Source organism: Oculina patagonica, chromosome 1 (genome assembly GCF_052425735.1).
Source record: "Oculina patagonica isolate OP01 chromosome 1, crgOcupat, whole genome shotgun sequence".
Lineage (NCBI taxonomy): Eukaryota > Metazoa > Cnidaria > Anthozoa > Scleractinia > Oculinidae > Oculina > Oculina patagonica.
The window spans coordinates 33,222,660-33,241,028 of NC_135758.1; the positions used below are offsets into that span (position 1 = coordinate 33,222,660).

Consider the following 18,369-nt stretch of genomic DNA (forward strand, 5'->3'; position numbering starts at 1 on the left):
TAAATTAGCTTGTCTTAGCTATATTAAATTCGAGGATAAATTTAACAAATCGACCACATTTTTCCATGGTCTACACTCTTATAGACCATAGAAATGACGTCAGAAAATGTTCAAAACTCAAGTGGAACCACGAGGCGTTAGCCGAGTGGTTTCACTGCAAAGTTTTGGACATTTTATGGCGTCATTTCTATGGTCTATAAGAGTGTAGACCATGGAAAAATGTGGTCGATTTGTTTTATACCATAACAAACTCGAACAAGTATTTATCAAAAGCAATGCCTGACCTTGAAGAAACTTTGCCGGTTGGACGTAAAGATTCCGGTCCGACACGTAAAAACGACAATGATACGAAAGAAAATGAACACGAATTCAAAGAATAACAATTTTAATTACCTTTTCTTCTCTCGTTGAGTGTGTGCCTATTGCCTGAAGCGAGCAAGATTATTTTTCTTTCTGAAGATCTTGTTAGCGCTCGTTCACTAAACTTCGACAGTCCCCTGCCGGTTCGCTAGCACCGTTCTTCTCAGTTAGACCAAAAATTCAAAAGCCTGGTCAATTTTCTTTCGACAGATCACCTAAGTAGAAGTCCAATCCTGAATTCCGAAAACAAATGCGTACTTGATTCAAACAAAACACGATGAAATTCGCTTTCATTCATGGAGACCAAACTTACACATCTTTTAGCCCGCGCGTGTGCGTGGCGTGATCTGACGTCACTTTCATGGTCTATACTCTCATCGACCATTACTTTGGACCTATCAGCGCGCGAGAATTCTCTCGGTTATGGTATAAAAAGTTTTATGTTATATGTATGCTGATAGACTGCAATGCTTCTCTTTCGGAAGTGACTTGAAAGGATGAAGTTTGAGATCCATTGATAATAATTGTGTCACTGTTCATGTTCCAGGTGGTTCTGAGGACTTCAGGTGAAGTGAAGTGATATTTACAAGTGTTTTTGTAGCCTGTTGTGAAATTACTTCCGGTGAAAGCAGTACACGCCGCTTAAAGTTTTTGCTTCTGTTCAGAAGTTAATGCATCGCCATTAGAAAAAAAAACCAGCAACTGTTTTACTGGAAATGTAGCCGTTAGAAATGGCATGTGTAGCCGTAAGGTAAAAAATAACGCGAGGAGAAGCGGCTTTTGGCAATATCCAAACGAAAATTTACTTCTCAATGTGGGGTAAAGATTGCGTGACGAGACAAAAGGTAACTCTGTCGTGTGTAACCTTTATCGGGAACCCTGCATTAAGCCGAGTACAAATCTTTCTAACTCGAAAGAAAACAACTATTTCGATTAAAGGCAAACGTCAAAGTTGACTATTTTTAACCAAGCCAAAGTATATGAGTCGCAAAGCGCCAGCCGTCGAGACTGACAAATACAGCATTTCCTTCGCGAAAATAAAAAAAAATGCTTGAACTGAAAGACGTTTGAATTCTTCCATGTTATGTTCGAACAACAATGCACAGGATAAACCTTCTACTCATACTTCATGCAAAATAGTCGGTATCTCGAAGAGATCTTTGATTCTTCTTCCAGGTTAAGCCTCTCTGCCTCAATTTGTAACTTTCGGTGATCAATCTCGGCTTTCTGTTGCTCGATTTGCAGCATCTTCTCCTCCAGTTCATTGTTCACTTTCACACTTCCTCGTCTTAGTTTGAATTCCATTCTGTCTTTTATCATGTCCAGTTTCGAGGAAAGGCCCACAACAAGTTGTTCCACTTCGAAGGCAAAATCGGAGTATTCTTCATAATCCTCCATAACTTTTTCATACTCTCGTTTTCCTTCGGCTTTTGCAGCGTCTTGCGTTCGGAGACTTTTATACACACTTAAATGCTGCTGCAATTGATCGCGTTTGTCACGAGTTTCGTCCAGAATTACTCCAAGATCGCCATCAATGGGTCGCTCTTTGATTTCCTTTGCTGTGTCAATATTAAGAACATCATGTCTTTTCCTTGCTTTGATAAGTCTCTTAATGGAGCCCAAGTCTGTCATGTCTCTAAAGGAATCGGCTAGGTTTCAAGGTAATTCGTCAACCCGGCTGATTCGAGGCTGATGTTGTTTGAAACACTATAACGGCTTTGAGGAAAGTATTATTCGGCTGAGGATGATGTAAACGGCTTCAAACGATAGGTACATGTACGGCTTTCTTTGTGTCTTTCCTCTTTGTTTTCTTCTTCATTCCGCTTGCTCTGCTACCATGTCGCGTTGGGCGAGTTTTATTTTAGCTTTCCTTCGTAACACAACATCATGCCAACATGGCGGCTCTAATCCTCTCTCCCCTTCCCACGTGTCCTCGGGAATCCCGTTACGCGCGGAACTGTACAATTGTTGCTTTTCATGGAGATTTCTCCATGACAACATTGCAAACGTTACAAAAATGCAAACTGCTAAGTAGCCAGTTAGACTAGCAAAATGGTTGTGTTGTAATAAATAACAATTGAAAATAGTATTTTTACGATGGTAGTAAAATTGCTATCTTTGTAGGCATACGGACGACATGATCCATAAGTTGGAGTCAGCAGGACTCGGATACCACGTGAAAACAGATGAATCAGAGGATCGCCTTGGTATGAAACAATGAATATTTGTTTTTTTGGAAAAATGTGATGTAACATCAAAACATTTCAGTTTCTTTTGTGATCAGTTTGAACAAGTAAAGAGGAGCAAACTTGATATCACCTTCGGGGTTCACAATGACAAAATACTGACTAGTAGTAACCGATCATAGGAATGACGTTTACTTTTGTTTACTTACAGTGGAACGCCGCCTTACGGCCACCTCGTTATTACGGTCACTTTTTTTTGTCCCGGCGAAACACCTTATAATAAAACCCCGTTAATGCGGCCAACGGCCACATTCTGAAATCCCAACCTGTATAATTCTTTATAATTGTACCCCGTTAATACGGCCACTTCAAAATCGTGAACTTGAAAGCCAACTGCATGATTTATCATGTTAAGTCAGAGAGGTCGGGACCTTTGTTTTGAGAAGATAGCCTGTCGTCTTCACGTTTCTTTTTTTCAATCCAGTTATGTTCATTTTCCCATTATATTGTATATGTACTGAATCTTGATTAGTTTTTAATTTAATCTTGTATATCTGCAGTCAGAATCTAATTTGACCCTGCCCGGTTAATGCGGCCACCCCGTGAATATGGCCAAATTTCCTTGGCCCGTTGGTGGCCGTATTAACGGGGTTCCATTGTATTTGATAAATTAATCGCCTAGTTGTTCTCAGTGTCCTGCCATGAGGGAAATTAAACCCTGTATTAGTCCGGTGGCTTAGCTCGAAATTTTAGTTGAATTGTGCACTTTTTAGGCGAGGACGTAGTCTCGAGCCTTATGCTGTCGACCGAGTTTCGTGTGAGAATTACCCTCAACCCCAGGGCCTTCTCGGCGACGAGTTTTCGAGGGTGAGGATTGGCAACTAATCACATGCGACACGTCACGCGAAGTATCTGTTTGTGCCGTCCGCCATCTTGGTCGTGCGATTGTGAACTTGTGAGGATTTTCTTCGAGAAGCCTTGAGTTGAGGATTGTATCTGTTATTTTCGCGCTCACCTACAAACACATAAAGAACTCGTAGTGCACGCATACTAAATCGACATACTCGCACACGAGATAGGTCGAGGGTCGATCTACATTTTAATGTTTAATCTGAACTACTGGCGACATTGAAACCTGAGCTTAAACTGAAGACAAGAAGTGCAGAAGAATATATTGCCACAACTGCTGAGGTGAGCTATCTAAAGTTTATATTTGCTTGTACTTTATTGAATACCGTAATGATGAATAACATAATGGTCAAAGTATTTATGGAATCGAAATAACGATTTTAAAAGGTTAAATATCTGCTAGATGTTGTTATATTTAATTTGCTGGAATTTATAGATCACTAAGCATTGAGAGAGCTTCAAACGCGATCCCTTCTGTCAACAGAACGTTTTCGTATAATCAGATACTAGGTGATTTTAACATTGATTTTAAAAGTAGTGTACAAAGCAGCAGTAAATATAAACAAATGATTGTAAAATATGGATACAAACAAACTTATTTCAGGCTTTACCACTGATAACAGAACTACAATTGATCACGTTTTATATACAAATCTAAATAAATTAAGAGTCCAAACTGGTGTTCTCGAGACACACTAAAGTGACCTTAAAGCTGTGTGGTTTAATAGCAACCATAAAAGAGTATATACATTTTTGTAGGCTATAATAACTAGTAAATGATTTAAGAAGCATAGTGTACATGTAGAAAGATGTGTTAATCAGAAAAAAGAAAAATTTAAGTGAATTCAGTAACTACTTCAGTTGCATTTAATTGTTGTAGTTAATTAGTCTTGGTGTCTAAACAAATATGTGTAAAAAATTATTAAATTTTTAACAATTGATTCTTTCTTTTTTTATGTTTACAGAACAGAATTAAAAAACAACAACGTAACAGAAAACAACCAAGATACAGTACAGTTTTCAAAGAATCCACTGACAGCTGTGTTTTTTCCTAATTGCTTCAATCTGTTTAATCTGCACTTTGTCAAGAAGCAGCATGAATGTGTGAATGTGGCTATTGCATTGGAACTGGTTACTCTGGAACTGGTTATTGGCCTCTATTAAGCCTCTATGCAATATATAGAAAGCCCAATCCTCACTATGAATGGCAGATATATTTAAACAAAACACAGCGAAAACCATGTAGCAATAACAAGTTAAAACAAAAAACTGTGTAAAACATCTCTGGATTTGCTACTGAAAGACCCTTCAATTCAAATTCATCACTGGCAAACCACTGTATCAACTCTACTTCCTAGACTCCACACGTACTGTATCAAGAAGCTGGACTTATTGGACTTACTTGCATCACAAATTGTACAGATAGTGCAAACAACTTTCAGCCCCATTTAAATCAAGATACTATATCAACTTTACTTCCTGGAAACTTGTACTTCCTTGCGCTGCATATTTTACCTTTAAATGATATTAAGATTTTGGACTTACTGGACAAAGCTTACATTACAGATTGTACAGTCAGTGCAGACAACTTTAAGCCACATTTAAACAAGACTGAAGAGGCAATCTAGATACATATTTCAAGAATTTTATTCATGCCGAAGTTGTGGAAGTTTCATTGCTGTCTAGTAAAGTTACAAAATATGTTGCATTCCATTGTCAGAAGTTGTGATAAAAGACATCTTATTAGATTTGTACGAATTAAATTGCCAATTTTGTGATCAAAGCAGCTTATAATTTGCCTTTTATTAACTACAGTAACATTGGTTAGAAACTAACCATATCTTAGAATGCAGAACTAAAAACACCACCGGAAACAACGTACTGCATTTTAACATTTTATTTACCTGACAAACCCATTTTCTCCCCTTTATAGCAAATGACTCAGTGTCTTAACTTTTGACTAACAGTGAGGAGCCCAAAATATATGGTGACCACTTTTTATGTATTCACATTCTTCCTTGCAGATTTTATCCAATCAGAAGCTTTTCACAGCTTCTGATTGGAAAACGACTGTGTGAAAGAATGTGAAGTAATTAAAAGTGGTCACACATTTGGGCTCCTTGCTGTAAATCACACTGAAATCGACGATATCAATTTCGGCGTTCAATTACTTAGATATCTTTTGGACTCACATTTTCACACAATAGACATTTTTGGCTTTGTCAGTGTAAATTGCCCATTTCAAAATCACATGATGCTCCCCAGAGAGCGTGTTTTTAACTATCTGAATACCAAGAGGATTTTTCTGAATTTGAAAGAAGTAATTCTCAAGAGTGATGTCACAGTCTCAAAAACGAAGCCCGAAAGGTCTCTTCTCAGTTCTTTGTTTGGAATTTTTAGCATAATGACTTGCTTTACTGGAACGTCCTCGCCTTAGTATGCATTGCATACCGGTTATTGATACAAGCATGAAACTGGGCACAATGAAAGTGGTCACCAACAGAAATTTTTTCAGATATAGTGCCAAGCCCGAAAAACACCGGTTTCCATGGAAACCTTAATTTATTAACACTATTCAGACCGGGCTTTTTTGGATCTTTTCAGACCTCCGTAATTTCCAGAATATTGAAGCAATCACAATGAAACTTAGGGAATATATAATATGTCCAAACACCTATCTTTTGGTATACGTCACGTGGGAAGATGACGACACATGACGTGACAATTACATCATAATGTCAAAACAGCCGCCATCTTGGATCCGCCATCTTGGATTTCGAATTTTTTCCAAAACGTCATAAAACCGCCCAAAATTACTGCAAAATCAATAAAACTGTGCTTAAAAACCGTAAAAGGATGAAAATAATTGAATAATATTTAAAATAATATTTTTCATTAATAGAAACACGAAAATTACAAAATTGGAAAAAACATGCCTGTCAAAATGCCGTTGCCGTGGTGACGTCAAGTTCCTAACACAATAACTTTCCCTACCAAATTATTTCCAGATAAATTTTAGATAAACTCGCAAAGTTTGGTAGCGTTTGGTTGAATCTTGAAAAAGTTATAAGCGTTCATAGTCAGCGCGGGCACTTTCCGCCCCTCCCGGTCTGGATAGGGTTAAAATTTCGTGAAATATTTGTTTGTCCTGGTTTATAGACAAATACTATTATGCCAGGTAGTGATACCAAGTCGCACGTACAAAATTTAGAATGAAATGCTGTAATTTAGACTGTTCACAGCCCTATATTTTCCTATTTTTCTTCTGTTAGCGAACGGTTCACCGATCGCGAGAGACCTGGACGCTAGCGCAAAACGAAAGACGCGAGGGAGCAGAGGGCGGGGAACGAAAAATATTTTCCCATGCAATAATTTCCTATTAAATTATTGGTATCAAACAGATGGTAAAAAATAATAATTGTAAGCTTAATTAAAAGCATTCATACCTGTATTTATGAATAAAAATCAACAATAAAAGGTTTATAAAAGTACAAGAAGAAATACTTTGTGGGGAAGGGGCAGGGGGGCTTCTCGGCTGAAAATTTCATTGCTGTTTACTAGCTGAAAATAGGAAATTGGCGTTGGCACTATATCAAGAATTGATTAGTATCCGAATGCTTGTAATCCTGCAAAGTTTGGTGCTTGTATCAAAATTCGCACAATTCAAGAGCTAAGCCGCCGGACTATATATATGTCTGTCCTACAGGTCATATCCCATTACGTCACCTCGTGTACCGCGTGCACGCCCTGCCAGGAAGTATGCGCCCGTTGATATGGGATTTTGGTCAGCTGAAACCCGACGTAGAGAGACTGTACACAAATCAAATTGTCAGCCGCTATGTAAGTAAAAAGTTCAATTATGGGTTAGTCAAATCCACCTTCACGGTGAAGAGTTTCTGTTGTCTCATGTGACTTCATTCGCTTGGTTTCAGGCGTTTGGTACGATCTTTGCTGTTTACTACCGTTACCAACACATTCTCTTAAATATATGAAAACTCTAATTAATAACAGTTTCTTTACAACAATTTCGCTTTTTTTCTTTCATTAGATTCTGCATGAAGGCCAGTTACCTGGAGATTCATCAACTGTGCAGGCAGTTGCGGAAGTTTTAGCAGCTTCACAGAAATACATGAGAGATCAGTCGGTGGGTATTATCTAAACAACAAAAGTTTCGATTGTTTCCGTGGATATATGTTTATATGTTTGTATCGTTAGCTACTGTTTTACACTTAGATTGTGCTAAAAACTGCAATTACTATAAGAGTAAGAGCCTCTTAATTTATAATGTAACGTTTACGTCTATGTTTTCGCTCATCATGTTGACTCTGTGAGTCAACATAATGAGATGCAAACCCTTGTCTTTCTCTTTAAGGATGAGTGCAGCTTTGTCAGCCTTCGTGATGTTGAGAGAGCCATGCAAGTGATGGTTTGGTTTTATAACCACGTGGACGCACTTGGTAGACTGATGAAAAATGTGATAACTGAGCAAAGAAAGGAGGAAGGTCATGACGTTGATGAGGATGAGGATGAGGATGAGGATGAGGATGAGGATGAGGATGAGAATGAGGATGAGGATGACGATTACGAGGTAAGTAATTACTGTAAAAGCTCTATTAAACCCCCGGGGGACTTTTTCCTTTACAAAGCCTTTTGAAAGGAAGTTGTGGGGGGGGGGGGGGGGGGGCTCTTGGATGATTTTCTTCCCTTTAAACATTATAACTGCCATAGGAAGTATCAACTTGACGTGGTATTAAATATAAGGAGGTTCCTTGTTCATAGGTTAAAGGAAGTACAGGCATAAAGTAAGTCAGTTGGCGAAATATCCGGAAGAGATGTGGGCGATTCTACTTTTGTTGAGCTATTTATGTGTATTGATCTATATTACAGCCTTTCTTATTAAAGCGTGACCACTTAAAATATGTCTGGAATGTTCTTTGTGTTTCAACCAATCATATGTGGGAACTTCAGGCCGCAGAGACCAGAGACAACGAATGGTTTCCATTGGTCACGGAACGATATTCGGTGCTCGTTTCGCTCTAATTTAAAAGTAAACTTTAATTGTAGTTCCTACCTTTTTGAGAACATTTATTGCCCTACTGAAGAATATGTTATATTAAAACTATCGTGTTTTACTTCGTAGGAACCGATAACTCCCATTACTCGTGCCTTGGTACTTGCTATTGGTGTATGTTATCACGCCAAGTTGCAGGAGCGGCGTGAGAAATACCGTTCTGTGGTGGCACAGAGCTTTAAAGCGCCATGTTTACTTCCTGGTGGACAAAAGCAAATAGTTCGTGAAATTTCAAGGTTTGCAAACTAATGTCATCGTTGATGTTATCCATGTTAACATACCGTGGGACCTTTTGTTATTCATGTTCTTGTTTATTAAAACTTTCAAATAATAAGCATTTTATGACTTATAATGTGAGCAAGGGGTGGACGAAACCAAGGGAGATAACCTTTTTGACGAAATGAAAAATGGCAAGAACGAAAAAGACAACTTCCTTAACTTCCTGTGCCTATGTTTAGAGTGGTTTGCATTAACCTTTGCAATCCTTCCCACTTTTTGTCACTGTTAGCTGTCAGAGAGCTGTGCTAAACGAGTTGGAGCTTGGCCCTAACATTGCAAGAAACACAGCTTTGAGCGAGAACGTGTTCATGATGGTGGTCTGTATTGAGCTCAGGATCCCATTGTTTGTGGTTGGTAAACCGGGCAGCTCAAAATCCCTGGCCAAGACTGTTGTAGCTGACAACATGCAGGGAGATGCAGCCAGATCTGAGCTCTTCAAGACCTTCAAGCAGGTAATGAAGCTCGTTCGGACATATTTAACGAGAAATCGATGTCTTTATTTGTTTTATTATCAAGAACAAAATAGCTTTAGATACCACGATAAGCCAGTTGCTTGTTGCGTTTCTCTACCTTGTGCTCTGTGCTCATTTTTTGAGTCCAAATACAAAAATCTATCTTGTCAGTTAACTGGTGCGTAAAAGCGTTCCTTTGATTGTAGGTCCACATGGCGTCCTATCAGTGCAGTCCTCTTTCGACCCCAGAGGGTATTGTGGCGACCTTCCGTCAGTGCAGCAAATTACAGGAAGGTAAAAACCCAGAGAAGTTTGTATCTGTTGTCGTCCTTGACGAGGTTGGCCTGGCAGAGGACTCTCCTCTTATGCCATTGAAAACCTTACATCCGCTTCTTGAGGATGGTGTCACTTCCGCTGATGACGTCATCGAGACTGATGAGAAAGCCCAGCGTGTAGCTTTCATTGGGATCTCAAATTGGGCCCTAGATCCCGCGAAAATGAACCGCGGCATCATGTTGTCGCGTGGAGTGCCGGACGTAGGAGAACTGGTAGACAGTGCATTGTAAGTAAGACTTAAGCCGTCTTGAAAGTCTTCTTTAATCGTTCAATGGTTTAGTTGCTCAGTTTAAGTTAGTACAGTTGACAATCATTAACATAGTATCTTAATGTACCACCAAATTTCCCGAACGGATCTTCCTTAGAATCCGTATTCAAGTGCAAAATGAATCAGAATATTATCTTTGAAAGTGTATTCCTACTTGTTCTACTTGGCCTACAGGCATTCATTTTGTAGGATTTACATAGTTCTTGTGCATTTCTTATAACTGTTTTCTTTCTACCACGTTTATCTGTTGAGAGCTTTTTCTACATACTGGCTGGACGTTTCTTGGTTCTACGTAGACCCCTGTAACTGAATATTTATTTCGCAGAGGAATTTGTTCCACGGACAAACAGGTGAAACTTCTTATTCAGTCTTTGATTCCTCCACTGGCCAATGGATATGCAGAACTTTACAAGGAACAGAAAAATTTTACAACTTTGAAGAAATGTGGCAAAGAGGAATTCTTCGGTCTTCGTGACTTTTACAGGTGTGAATTATTTTGGTGTGCCGTTGACCGTGTCATATTTGTTTCCTCTTGAATATGACTCAGTTCAGTTGTTATATGTTTATATAACTGATTTACTTGTTTTTGTTTTTATATAAGTCTCATTAAAATGGTGTATTCCATTGCTGCCAAATCTGGCGAGAGACCTCGTTGGCATCAACTGGAACACGCTATCAAGAGGAACTTTGGTGGTCTAATTGAAGGAGAGCCTGTAGAGACATTCAAACGCTACTATCAGGAAACAGATGTGAGTAGACCTTTTGTTCTGGTAATCAAGAGGTGTATATTGAGTAATATTACATGTTATGAACTAGTTTTAGGGTGTCTCAAAACAGTTTTTTCGAACCATACCGAGCATGTTCAATCTGCTCTTCATCGTTTCGTTACAAAAATATTAGGTGACTTGACTTTCATATCATGGGCCAGATACACGTAAGCTAGTGACCAGGGGATATAGTAGTAATATTAAGACAGAGTAATTTTCTTTGATTCAAATATTTCATTTCCGAGTTACCCTTTGCCTATGTTTCAAACCGAGTCTACGTGCGAAACCATTCATATGAAAATGAGTTTCACCTACAGGTACATTTTGATGCAAATCAAACTCATTTTCATTTGAATGGTTTCGCACGTAGACTCGTTTTGAAACGGAGGCAAAGAGTAACTCGGAAATGGCTTATTTTTAAGACTAGTTCATACTTTGACTCATTAGAAGGAGGATGTAGCAGAAACCTCTACAACAATAAGATTGATCGAGGCAAGTCTTGGAAGAGAAGATGTGGCAGACCGCTCCAATTTCAGGTATTTCTTTCATTTCTTATAATTTGAGACTGATAATTAACTTGTTATGCAATAGAGAAGTAAGACTACTACTGTTCATGGTTAACCAAAATAATACCTCACTCTTTTAGTGAGAACCGTTACCTTCTGATTTTGACGGAAAATTATGCCGCCTTGCCAATCATGCAGCACCATCTCTTGAAGACGGCAGATGACGCAGTGGTAATCTTTGGAAGTAGTTTTCCAAATGACCAGGAATACACTCAGGTAAAATAGTTGATTAATTTAAATTAAGTGATAACAAACACATACTGGCTGTTCTTTTGGCAGTTAAGTAAGATTTTATTTTGAATGTCTTCAGATTTGTCGCAACATCAACCGTATCAAGGTTTGTATGGAGACAGGACGAACAGTGATTTTGTTAAACCTAGAGAGTCTCTACGAAAGTCTGTACGACGCGCTTAATCAGGTATGGCTAATGTTTTATAAGTCAGGATAATCGATTTTCCTTCGATTTAATTTTGTTTTGTTCCTAAAACAAGAACAACAACAACAACAACAAGGACAACAAACTATGAAGCTATTTCTTGTATGACTGCATCAACTTCGAGAGCTTTATTGTGTTATAACAAGGCCCAGTGCGATGAATTTCACTGTTTTTTTTTTGTGTTTGTAGTACTACGTGTACTTTGGAGGACAGAAGTACGTGGATCTTGGACTCGGTACTCACCGCGTCAAATGCCGTGTCCATGACGACTTCAAGTAAGAAAATTAATCTGATACTCGTTGTTGGCGACAATACTTATGTTCACTTTTACCTTAAAAACGATCTTGCTTCCTGGTAACTAAAAAGCAGTTGCGCTCTTGTTTAGGCGGAAGCGCTCTCTCTTCACGGTTCACCACGCAAATTCTTCCAAGAGGTGACGTGAATTAGAATTCATGTCCTGCCATTATGTTCAAGATTGGTCCTAAGTTGGAAACACATTTCAAGTGTTTTTGTGCCACGATTCTTACGAGTAGTACAATTGTTAATCCATTTGCAATAAATTCTCCTTCCGCTCTTTCGCAGGTTAATAGTTATCGCTGAAAAGGACGTGGTTTACAACAACTTTCCCATTCCGCTGATCAACCGTCTGGAAAAACACTACCTCGTGACATTAACAAGTTTAACTCCAGACCAGATGGACCTTGTTGATAAACTGAGAAAATGGGTCAATGAGTTTTCTGAGGTCACCAGGGAAGGCAAGCGAAACAGGCAAGACATAGTTCTTACGTAGCTATACATCAAAAGAAATCACATAGGATTTAACCCTGTCAACTCCGTATTTACCTTATCGACTAGAAATAGCTGACACTAGGTTGCCCCTAAGTTTCGACGATGTTTATCGGTTTTTTACTGCTGTTCATCCTTTTCTACAATTCAGACATTTTATTAGAAATTAATTTTCTATTTTGGATGATTATTAATTATGATACGGTAAATCGTTCAATTACAAGAACGCAACAGCATCTTGACATCATTTTGTCATGTTTTGCTGTGGTTAAATAATCACAATGCATCTCGAGGTCTCTTTTGAATTTCTTTTCTTGATGCCGCATATCATCTTGTAAAATCAAAATTGTGGAAGTGGACCGATCAAGACTTTTGAAGTTTTTTCCATGCATTCAAGTAGTTTGTGCCTGGTAAATCACGGTCAGTTGGACAAAGGCTTTCTTATCGTAAATCACGCTTCATGACAACGATCAACTTTTAAAAAGGAAAGGATACCGAAAGAATTTCTCACCTTTGACAATGAAAACGCTTGACTTTCTAAAAGTCGCTCGCTTCTGGTTTCCGGTTTCGCCTGCCGCGAGTCTTAAACAATTATCTAGAGATCTTTTTAAAATCAGTTATTGTAAATCTCGTCCGGAGATAGACTAATCAAAGCTTTTCTCCGTTTAAGTAGTTTGCGCTTGGTAAATCGCGGCTTTTGACTAATGCTTGCTTATCGTAAATCGCAGAGAAATTTGAAGATATGGCTTGATACTGTCGATTGCATCTACCTGTGAACGCACGCGCCAAAAACATGTTTTCAAATGGTGTCAAACGTCAGCGTTTCAGGTGTCAAACTTTGAAGTTTGTTCGTACGTGTTCCTAGACATATTTCTTCTTCGGCCACTCAGATGTAAAAAATGTGGATTTTCTTACTTCTCTGCGAGTTACTTAGTTAATTATCGCGAAGTCTTTTAAACAATTGCATTGCTTTCGGCTTTTAGACATTGTGAAATGAATAGGCCTCGAATTAAACCTTAAACTATCTTTTTCAAAATTCTGCCCAACTGCAATCAACGTTTACAAGCGTTGTTTGTTTGCTTGTTGTCATCCGTGCACGTGCTCATGCTTGGGCTGTCATCATTACCCAATCATCGTTTACTTGCGTCATCATTGACCAATCACCGTATGTCGGCATTTTACAACTCCCGATACCTACTTGCGGGCTTTCAGCTTGTCGGCATTTTACAACTCCCGAGACTATTTGCGGGCAAAAACTGATCAAATCGAGATTTTTCCTGGTATATGCCTCCTCGGGTTTTGGCCTCTGGGCCAAAACCCTGCGGGGGCAATAAACTCACTCTATGAACGCGTTATGGTTGTGATTCGTGTCTGAAATGGAACGGTGGTCCTGAACTCTTAAGACGAAAAAGGCTGCATCGGTCTTATTTTTACATTGCTTTAAAAATGCATTCTATCATTTTCATTTCGTCGTGAGTTGTTTATAGACCTTAGGTTCAACTAACGGTAGGGCCTCTTTGCTATGTTGCTCTAGGGATTTCTCTGTTGGAGACGCTTTTGTTGGGTATCACGAGGACACCATTCCCTCCATTGTGATGCAAGTCTGCAATGAAATTGAAGAAGAAAAAGATTTACCTGATGAAACCACAGAGGACACATGGGAAATGAAAGTAAGAGGACATGTGTGATCTTAAAAGTACTTTATAACCGTTTCTTTTTTATCAAACGTGGTTAATAACGAGCCACTGTGATAAGCTAAGTAAACTTACAGTTGTTTTACTGATAAAATGTATTGTTGTGGTTTGCATTGAACGAAATAATTTCGTGTTCATCTTACAAGGTGCTTCAAGGATGTCAGAAGATGCTTTTGGAGATGGCTGCACCTGATGCAATTGCCCGTCTTCCAGCCACTCTCTTGGAAGGAAGAGCTCGCAACATCTGGAACGTTTATTTCCACGAGCAACAACACTCAAGTTTGGCGGCCTTCATGAGGCATGTGCTCACTTTGGATGATGCACGTCTTGATAAGAAGCGTCAGGAAGGGCTCTTTATTCAAGTGAGTCTCGCCGTTTTAACATGAAAGGCAACCGCGGTTTTGTTGTTTTAGATTGCCGTGCAATTTGGCTGACTAATCACATTATCTTCGTCATAGATAACAACCCATTCGCGCCTTCTTTCTAACAACGATCTTGGTGACATATGCACCCGAACTGGTTTCCGTCGCTCAACTGTGGATTTCATGACACTGCAACAGTTTCAGACAGAGCAACAGTTTAGAGGTTCAGTGAGGTAATATTCTTTATAACGTGATTACTGTGTCTATTTTCCATTTGAATGCTATCCCAATTATTACTGATAAAAACTATAACGTGCTACATGTTTGGGAAAATTCTCCTAAAAGTTAGTGTGGTAAAAAGTACCTTTCCTCTTCATGTTGAAGAGAAAGAAAACGAAAAAAGATCTCGTTTGCTATATCTTTACAGCGCTATATCTTCGCAGCTCCCTCTACTTCATCCACTTAGGCTTGAAGAATTTTGAAGCTTCGATCCGACATCAGTAACTGAAATAGCTGTAACACGTTATAAGTACTCATAATGATTTCTTGTTTCACGTTTTGGCAGAACCTTTTTTGAATGCCTTGGAGGAGACTGCCCTGGCATTCTCCTGATTCAGTGTGATTCAGGAGATGACAACTTCAACCTGATTGCGGGTGCAAGGCACATTCTGTTGGAGGAACGAACAAACGCGCCAGAAATGCTGAATTTGCCATCAATTGAAGCCGTCCACATTGTCTTGATCATACAGTTGCCAAAAATGGTCGGTGGATGCCGTAATTTTGTCGGTTTCCAAGGTGGAAAGTGGATGTCTACCCACATTGACGAACTTCGTCCACCTGACAGACACACTCCTTCTATCGAACAACTCATTGATCGTCCAATCAGTGAGCTGTTCAGAAGTGGAAGTGAAGATCAAGTGGAAGAGGATCACGTAACACAAGTCTTGGCTGTGAAGCTCCTGCGAAATTGCGTGCAAGCAGCAGCTTGTAGAATTGACAACGAAACGGAATCACCTGAACGATCAACTCACAGAATTGAGCTTCTTTTGCATTTGCTACCTGAAGACTCTCAAAGGTTTGGAGGTTAGTTAAATGAAGTGCTGACCATCTACATACCATAACTTGTCGCCATTTCTGTTGGTTCATATGTCCCCTACGTCATCAAATTTAAAAGCGTTCCATAAAATCGATCTTAATAACTCTGACTATATGACGTTTTCATTTGATTAAGCATACGTTCTAAAAGTTTAAAAAATCTGAAAACTTTTATAACCTGATAATCGTGAGAAAAAAAATGCATTCCTTCTCTGGACCGTGGGAAAACAATCGACAAAACTCCCATGATGTCAAACTTACATGGTTTACCTATGACATTTTTATGACATTTTGGTATCATTTGGAAGTAATTTTATCAAAGCATTGTATAATTATACCTTTGTTCATTTTTTTAACACTTGTAGTTAGAGATTTTGGTAACTTGGTATTGGCTTTTTTCCAGACGACACTTAGGTTTACTGTTTATAGCTGTCATAGTTATATCGATTTCACCGAAAATACCTCATGCCAAACTTCAATCTAGAAACAATAACATGTCCTCAAACATTGTATGGAAACACCATTGGGTCTTAAAGAGCAGCAAAGTTGTCTAAATGTCTGTTTTCGTTACCGTTCTTTCTTTAAGCTGAAAAGACATTTGCCAGCGTTTTGACACAAAGAACGTACCACCTCCTGAAAGAAAGAGAAAGTAAAGCACCCAATCCAAACGAGTGGCTCCACTCAGAAGCTCTGTCCGGGACAGGTGTACAAGAATGGGGCACCTTCAGAAAGGCTCTTTGGAAAAGAGTTTACTCTGCTGTTGTGCCAATTCTGGCTGAGATCATCGCATTGGCTGACAGAGACAGCAGTCTGGACTTGATGACGAATGACAGCACCTGGGTTTCCTCGCTGTGGCTGGAGATATTGGCTGACCCTAACATATCAGAGCTAAGTTACAACAAGATGATTTCCCCTGTTACCAATTCCGTTCGTGAGCGTGTTCAAGTCCTTGGTTCTGGTGCTGGCGGTCACGGGTTCTTGTGCCGATTTCCATTTTCGTTTCTCATCAAGCAACGCGTGGAAAAAATGTTAAAAGACGCGTATAGTGTTTCAGGTACAAAGTCTTTATTTTATTTCTGCGACATTTTGTTGACAATGACAATTCTTGTCAAAAGATCTTATCGAACTTGACTCGTGCTATAAACAAGCTCGATTGATTGAGTATTAGTAGTAGTAAACTTTATTTAAGTGTCAATCGTTCTAGCGTTTTGCACACGAATTGGTGACACTAATTCAAAACTAAGATAAAAATTAAAATTATGTAACAATTGAAACTCTAGTTAAAAACATGTTTAAAAGCATACACTTATTCTAAATAAAACTCTAGTTACAACCTTATTTAAAAACATACACTTATTACATAATAACAATCACTTTCTAAATTAACTATTACATAAATAACAGTTCTTGCAACCCCCGTCTTCATTAAAGTGCGTTAAGTCTCTTTTCCTTATCCGACGTTTAAAGTACTCAGACTATCTATACCACGTTCCTCCTTTGTCAACTTGGACCACAAAAAGGTCCAAAATATTTCAATGAGTGTTTCCCGTACTTAATAGTGTTAAAGCGTGGTAGGGTAAAGTCGGAATTCCTTAAGTTGTATCGTTTTTCTCTTTCCCCATTTAGATTGAAAAGGTCTTGTAAATATTGGCTGATTCCCTGTGAAAAACGCTGATGTATTTTGAGATATTATGTTAGCTTCAGATCTGCTTGTTATTTAGAACATACTTTTTCCTCAGCCCAGTCTAGTACTTCATTGTTGGAATCCTTACGTGGTTTGATTAGCAATTCAGAAATGGGGACTCTTCTCGGTGAACTGCCTCAGCAACAGTTCTCAGCACTACCTTACCTAATGGATTTCGTCCACATGGTGTACAAGCCTTCAAGCGACAGTGAATACGAGGTTTTTGTTTAACATTTTTGATTAGTAGTAAATAAAGACAGTGTCATAAAATTTGTTACACAAGACCTCATTTGTAACGAATTATAAGTAATGTTTAATAGATGAGTAGCAGTGCTTTATCAAGTTTAAAACACGAGGCACAGCCGAGTGTTTTAGACTTGATAAAACACGAACTGTGAGTTTATTGAACGGCTTAAAAATCTTCTGATGTAGATCAACACATTCTTGCACTAATATTTAGATTTGGGGTTATTATGGCCTAGAAAATTGGACGTAAATTTTAGCCGTGTCTTTATCAGATATGAAGACACTCATTAAACATTAATTTATTTTGTATTTTCTTTACGAATTATTAATGAGTTTTTTAACATGTTGTAAAGTTCAGGCTCTGAACATTTTGTACCTTTGTTCTTTCAGCTTGTTTACGAAGCCATCCTTTCGTCAGCGAGAGAACTGGGTACTTTGGAAGATGAAGATGGCAATGAGGTGATTGACATAGCACTCATTCATGTGGCTTACAGTAGGGCCCAGTCCCGCTTACGGTGTTTTGCCAAACTTGTCCAAGCCGATCCTGATGTTGTGTCAAGAATTAGAGAAATGTTCCGAGGGAATGAGAATGAAGTGGTGAGTAAAAATATATCAATTATGGATAACTTAAACTTTTTAATGTGCAATTTCCACGTTATGCTAGACTTCGCTCTGGCGTTCTTTGTATCACCCATCACCTTGGAATTACGTACTTTCATTGGCACATTTGTTTGGTTCTACCTTTTTCTTATGCTGTTTTGAAAATACTTTTGAAAACTTTGTCAGAAACATCGAATTTGGCACATAATGTTGCATTCCGATTATCGCTAAGCACCAGTTCTGATAATATATAGATTTAGGCAAGCCTAAAA

General features: G+C 38.7%; 1 protein-coding gene across 1 annotated transcript in view; it reads left to right on the forward strand.

Moving 5' to 3' along the window:
- Nucleotides 1–18,369, forward strand: part of LOC144665244 (E3 ubiquitin-protein ligase rnf213-alpha-like) — a 98,698-nt gene that overhangs the window by 51,432 nt on the left and 28,897 nt on the right. The window contains 21 exon segments of the mRNA XM_078526452.1: nucleotides 2,485–2,567; nucleotides 7,162–7,295; nucleotides 7,504–7,599; nucleotides 7,828–8,043; nucleotides 8,596–8,762; nucleotides 9,035–9,257; nucleotides 9,464–9,819; nucleotides 10,187–10,345; nucleotides 10,463–10,610; nucleotides 11,076–11,164; nucleotides 11,275–11,410; nucleotides 11,505–11,612; nucleotides 11,820–11,905; nucleotides 12,213–12,398; nucleotides 13,951–14,086; nucleotides 14,257–14,472; nucleotides 14,569–14,705; nucleotides 15,038–15,555; nucleotides 16,154–16,621; nucleotides 17,307–17,470; nucleotides 17,888–18,094. Of these exon segments, the coding sequence (XP_078382578.1) occupies nucleotides 2,485–2,567; nucleotides 7,162–7,295; nucleotides 7,504–7,599; nucleotides 7,828–8,043; nucleotides 8,596–8,762; nucleotides 9,035–9,257; nucleotides 9,464–9,819; nucleotides 10,187–10,345; nucleotides 10,463–10,610; nucleotides 11,076–11,164; nucleotides 11,275–11,410; nucleotides 11,505–11,612; nucleotides 11,820–11,905; nucleotides 12,213–12,398; nucleotides 13,951–14,086; nucleotides 14,257–14,472; nucleotides 14,569–14,705; nucleotides 15,038–15,555; nucleotides 16,154–16,621; nucleotides 17,307–17,470; nucleotides 17,888–18,094 (4,033 nt within the window).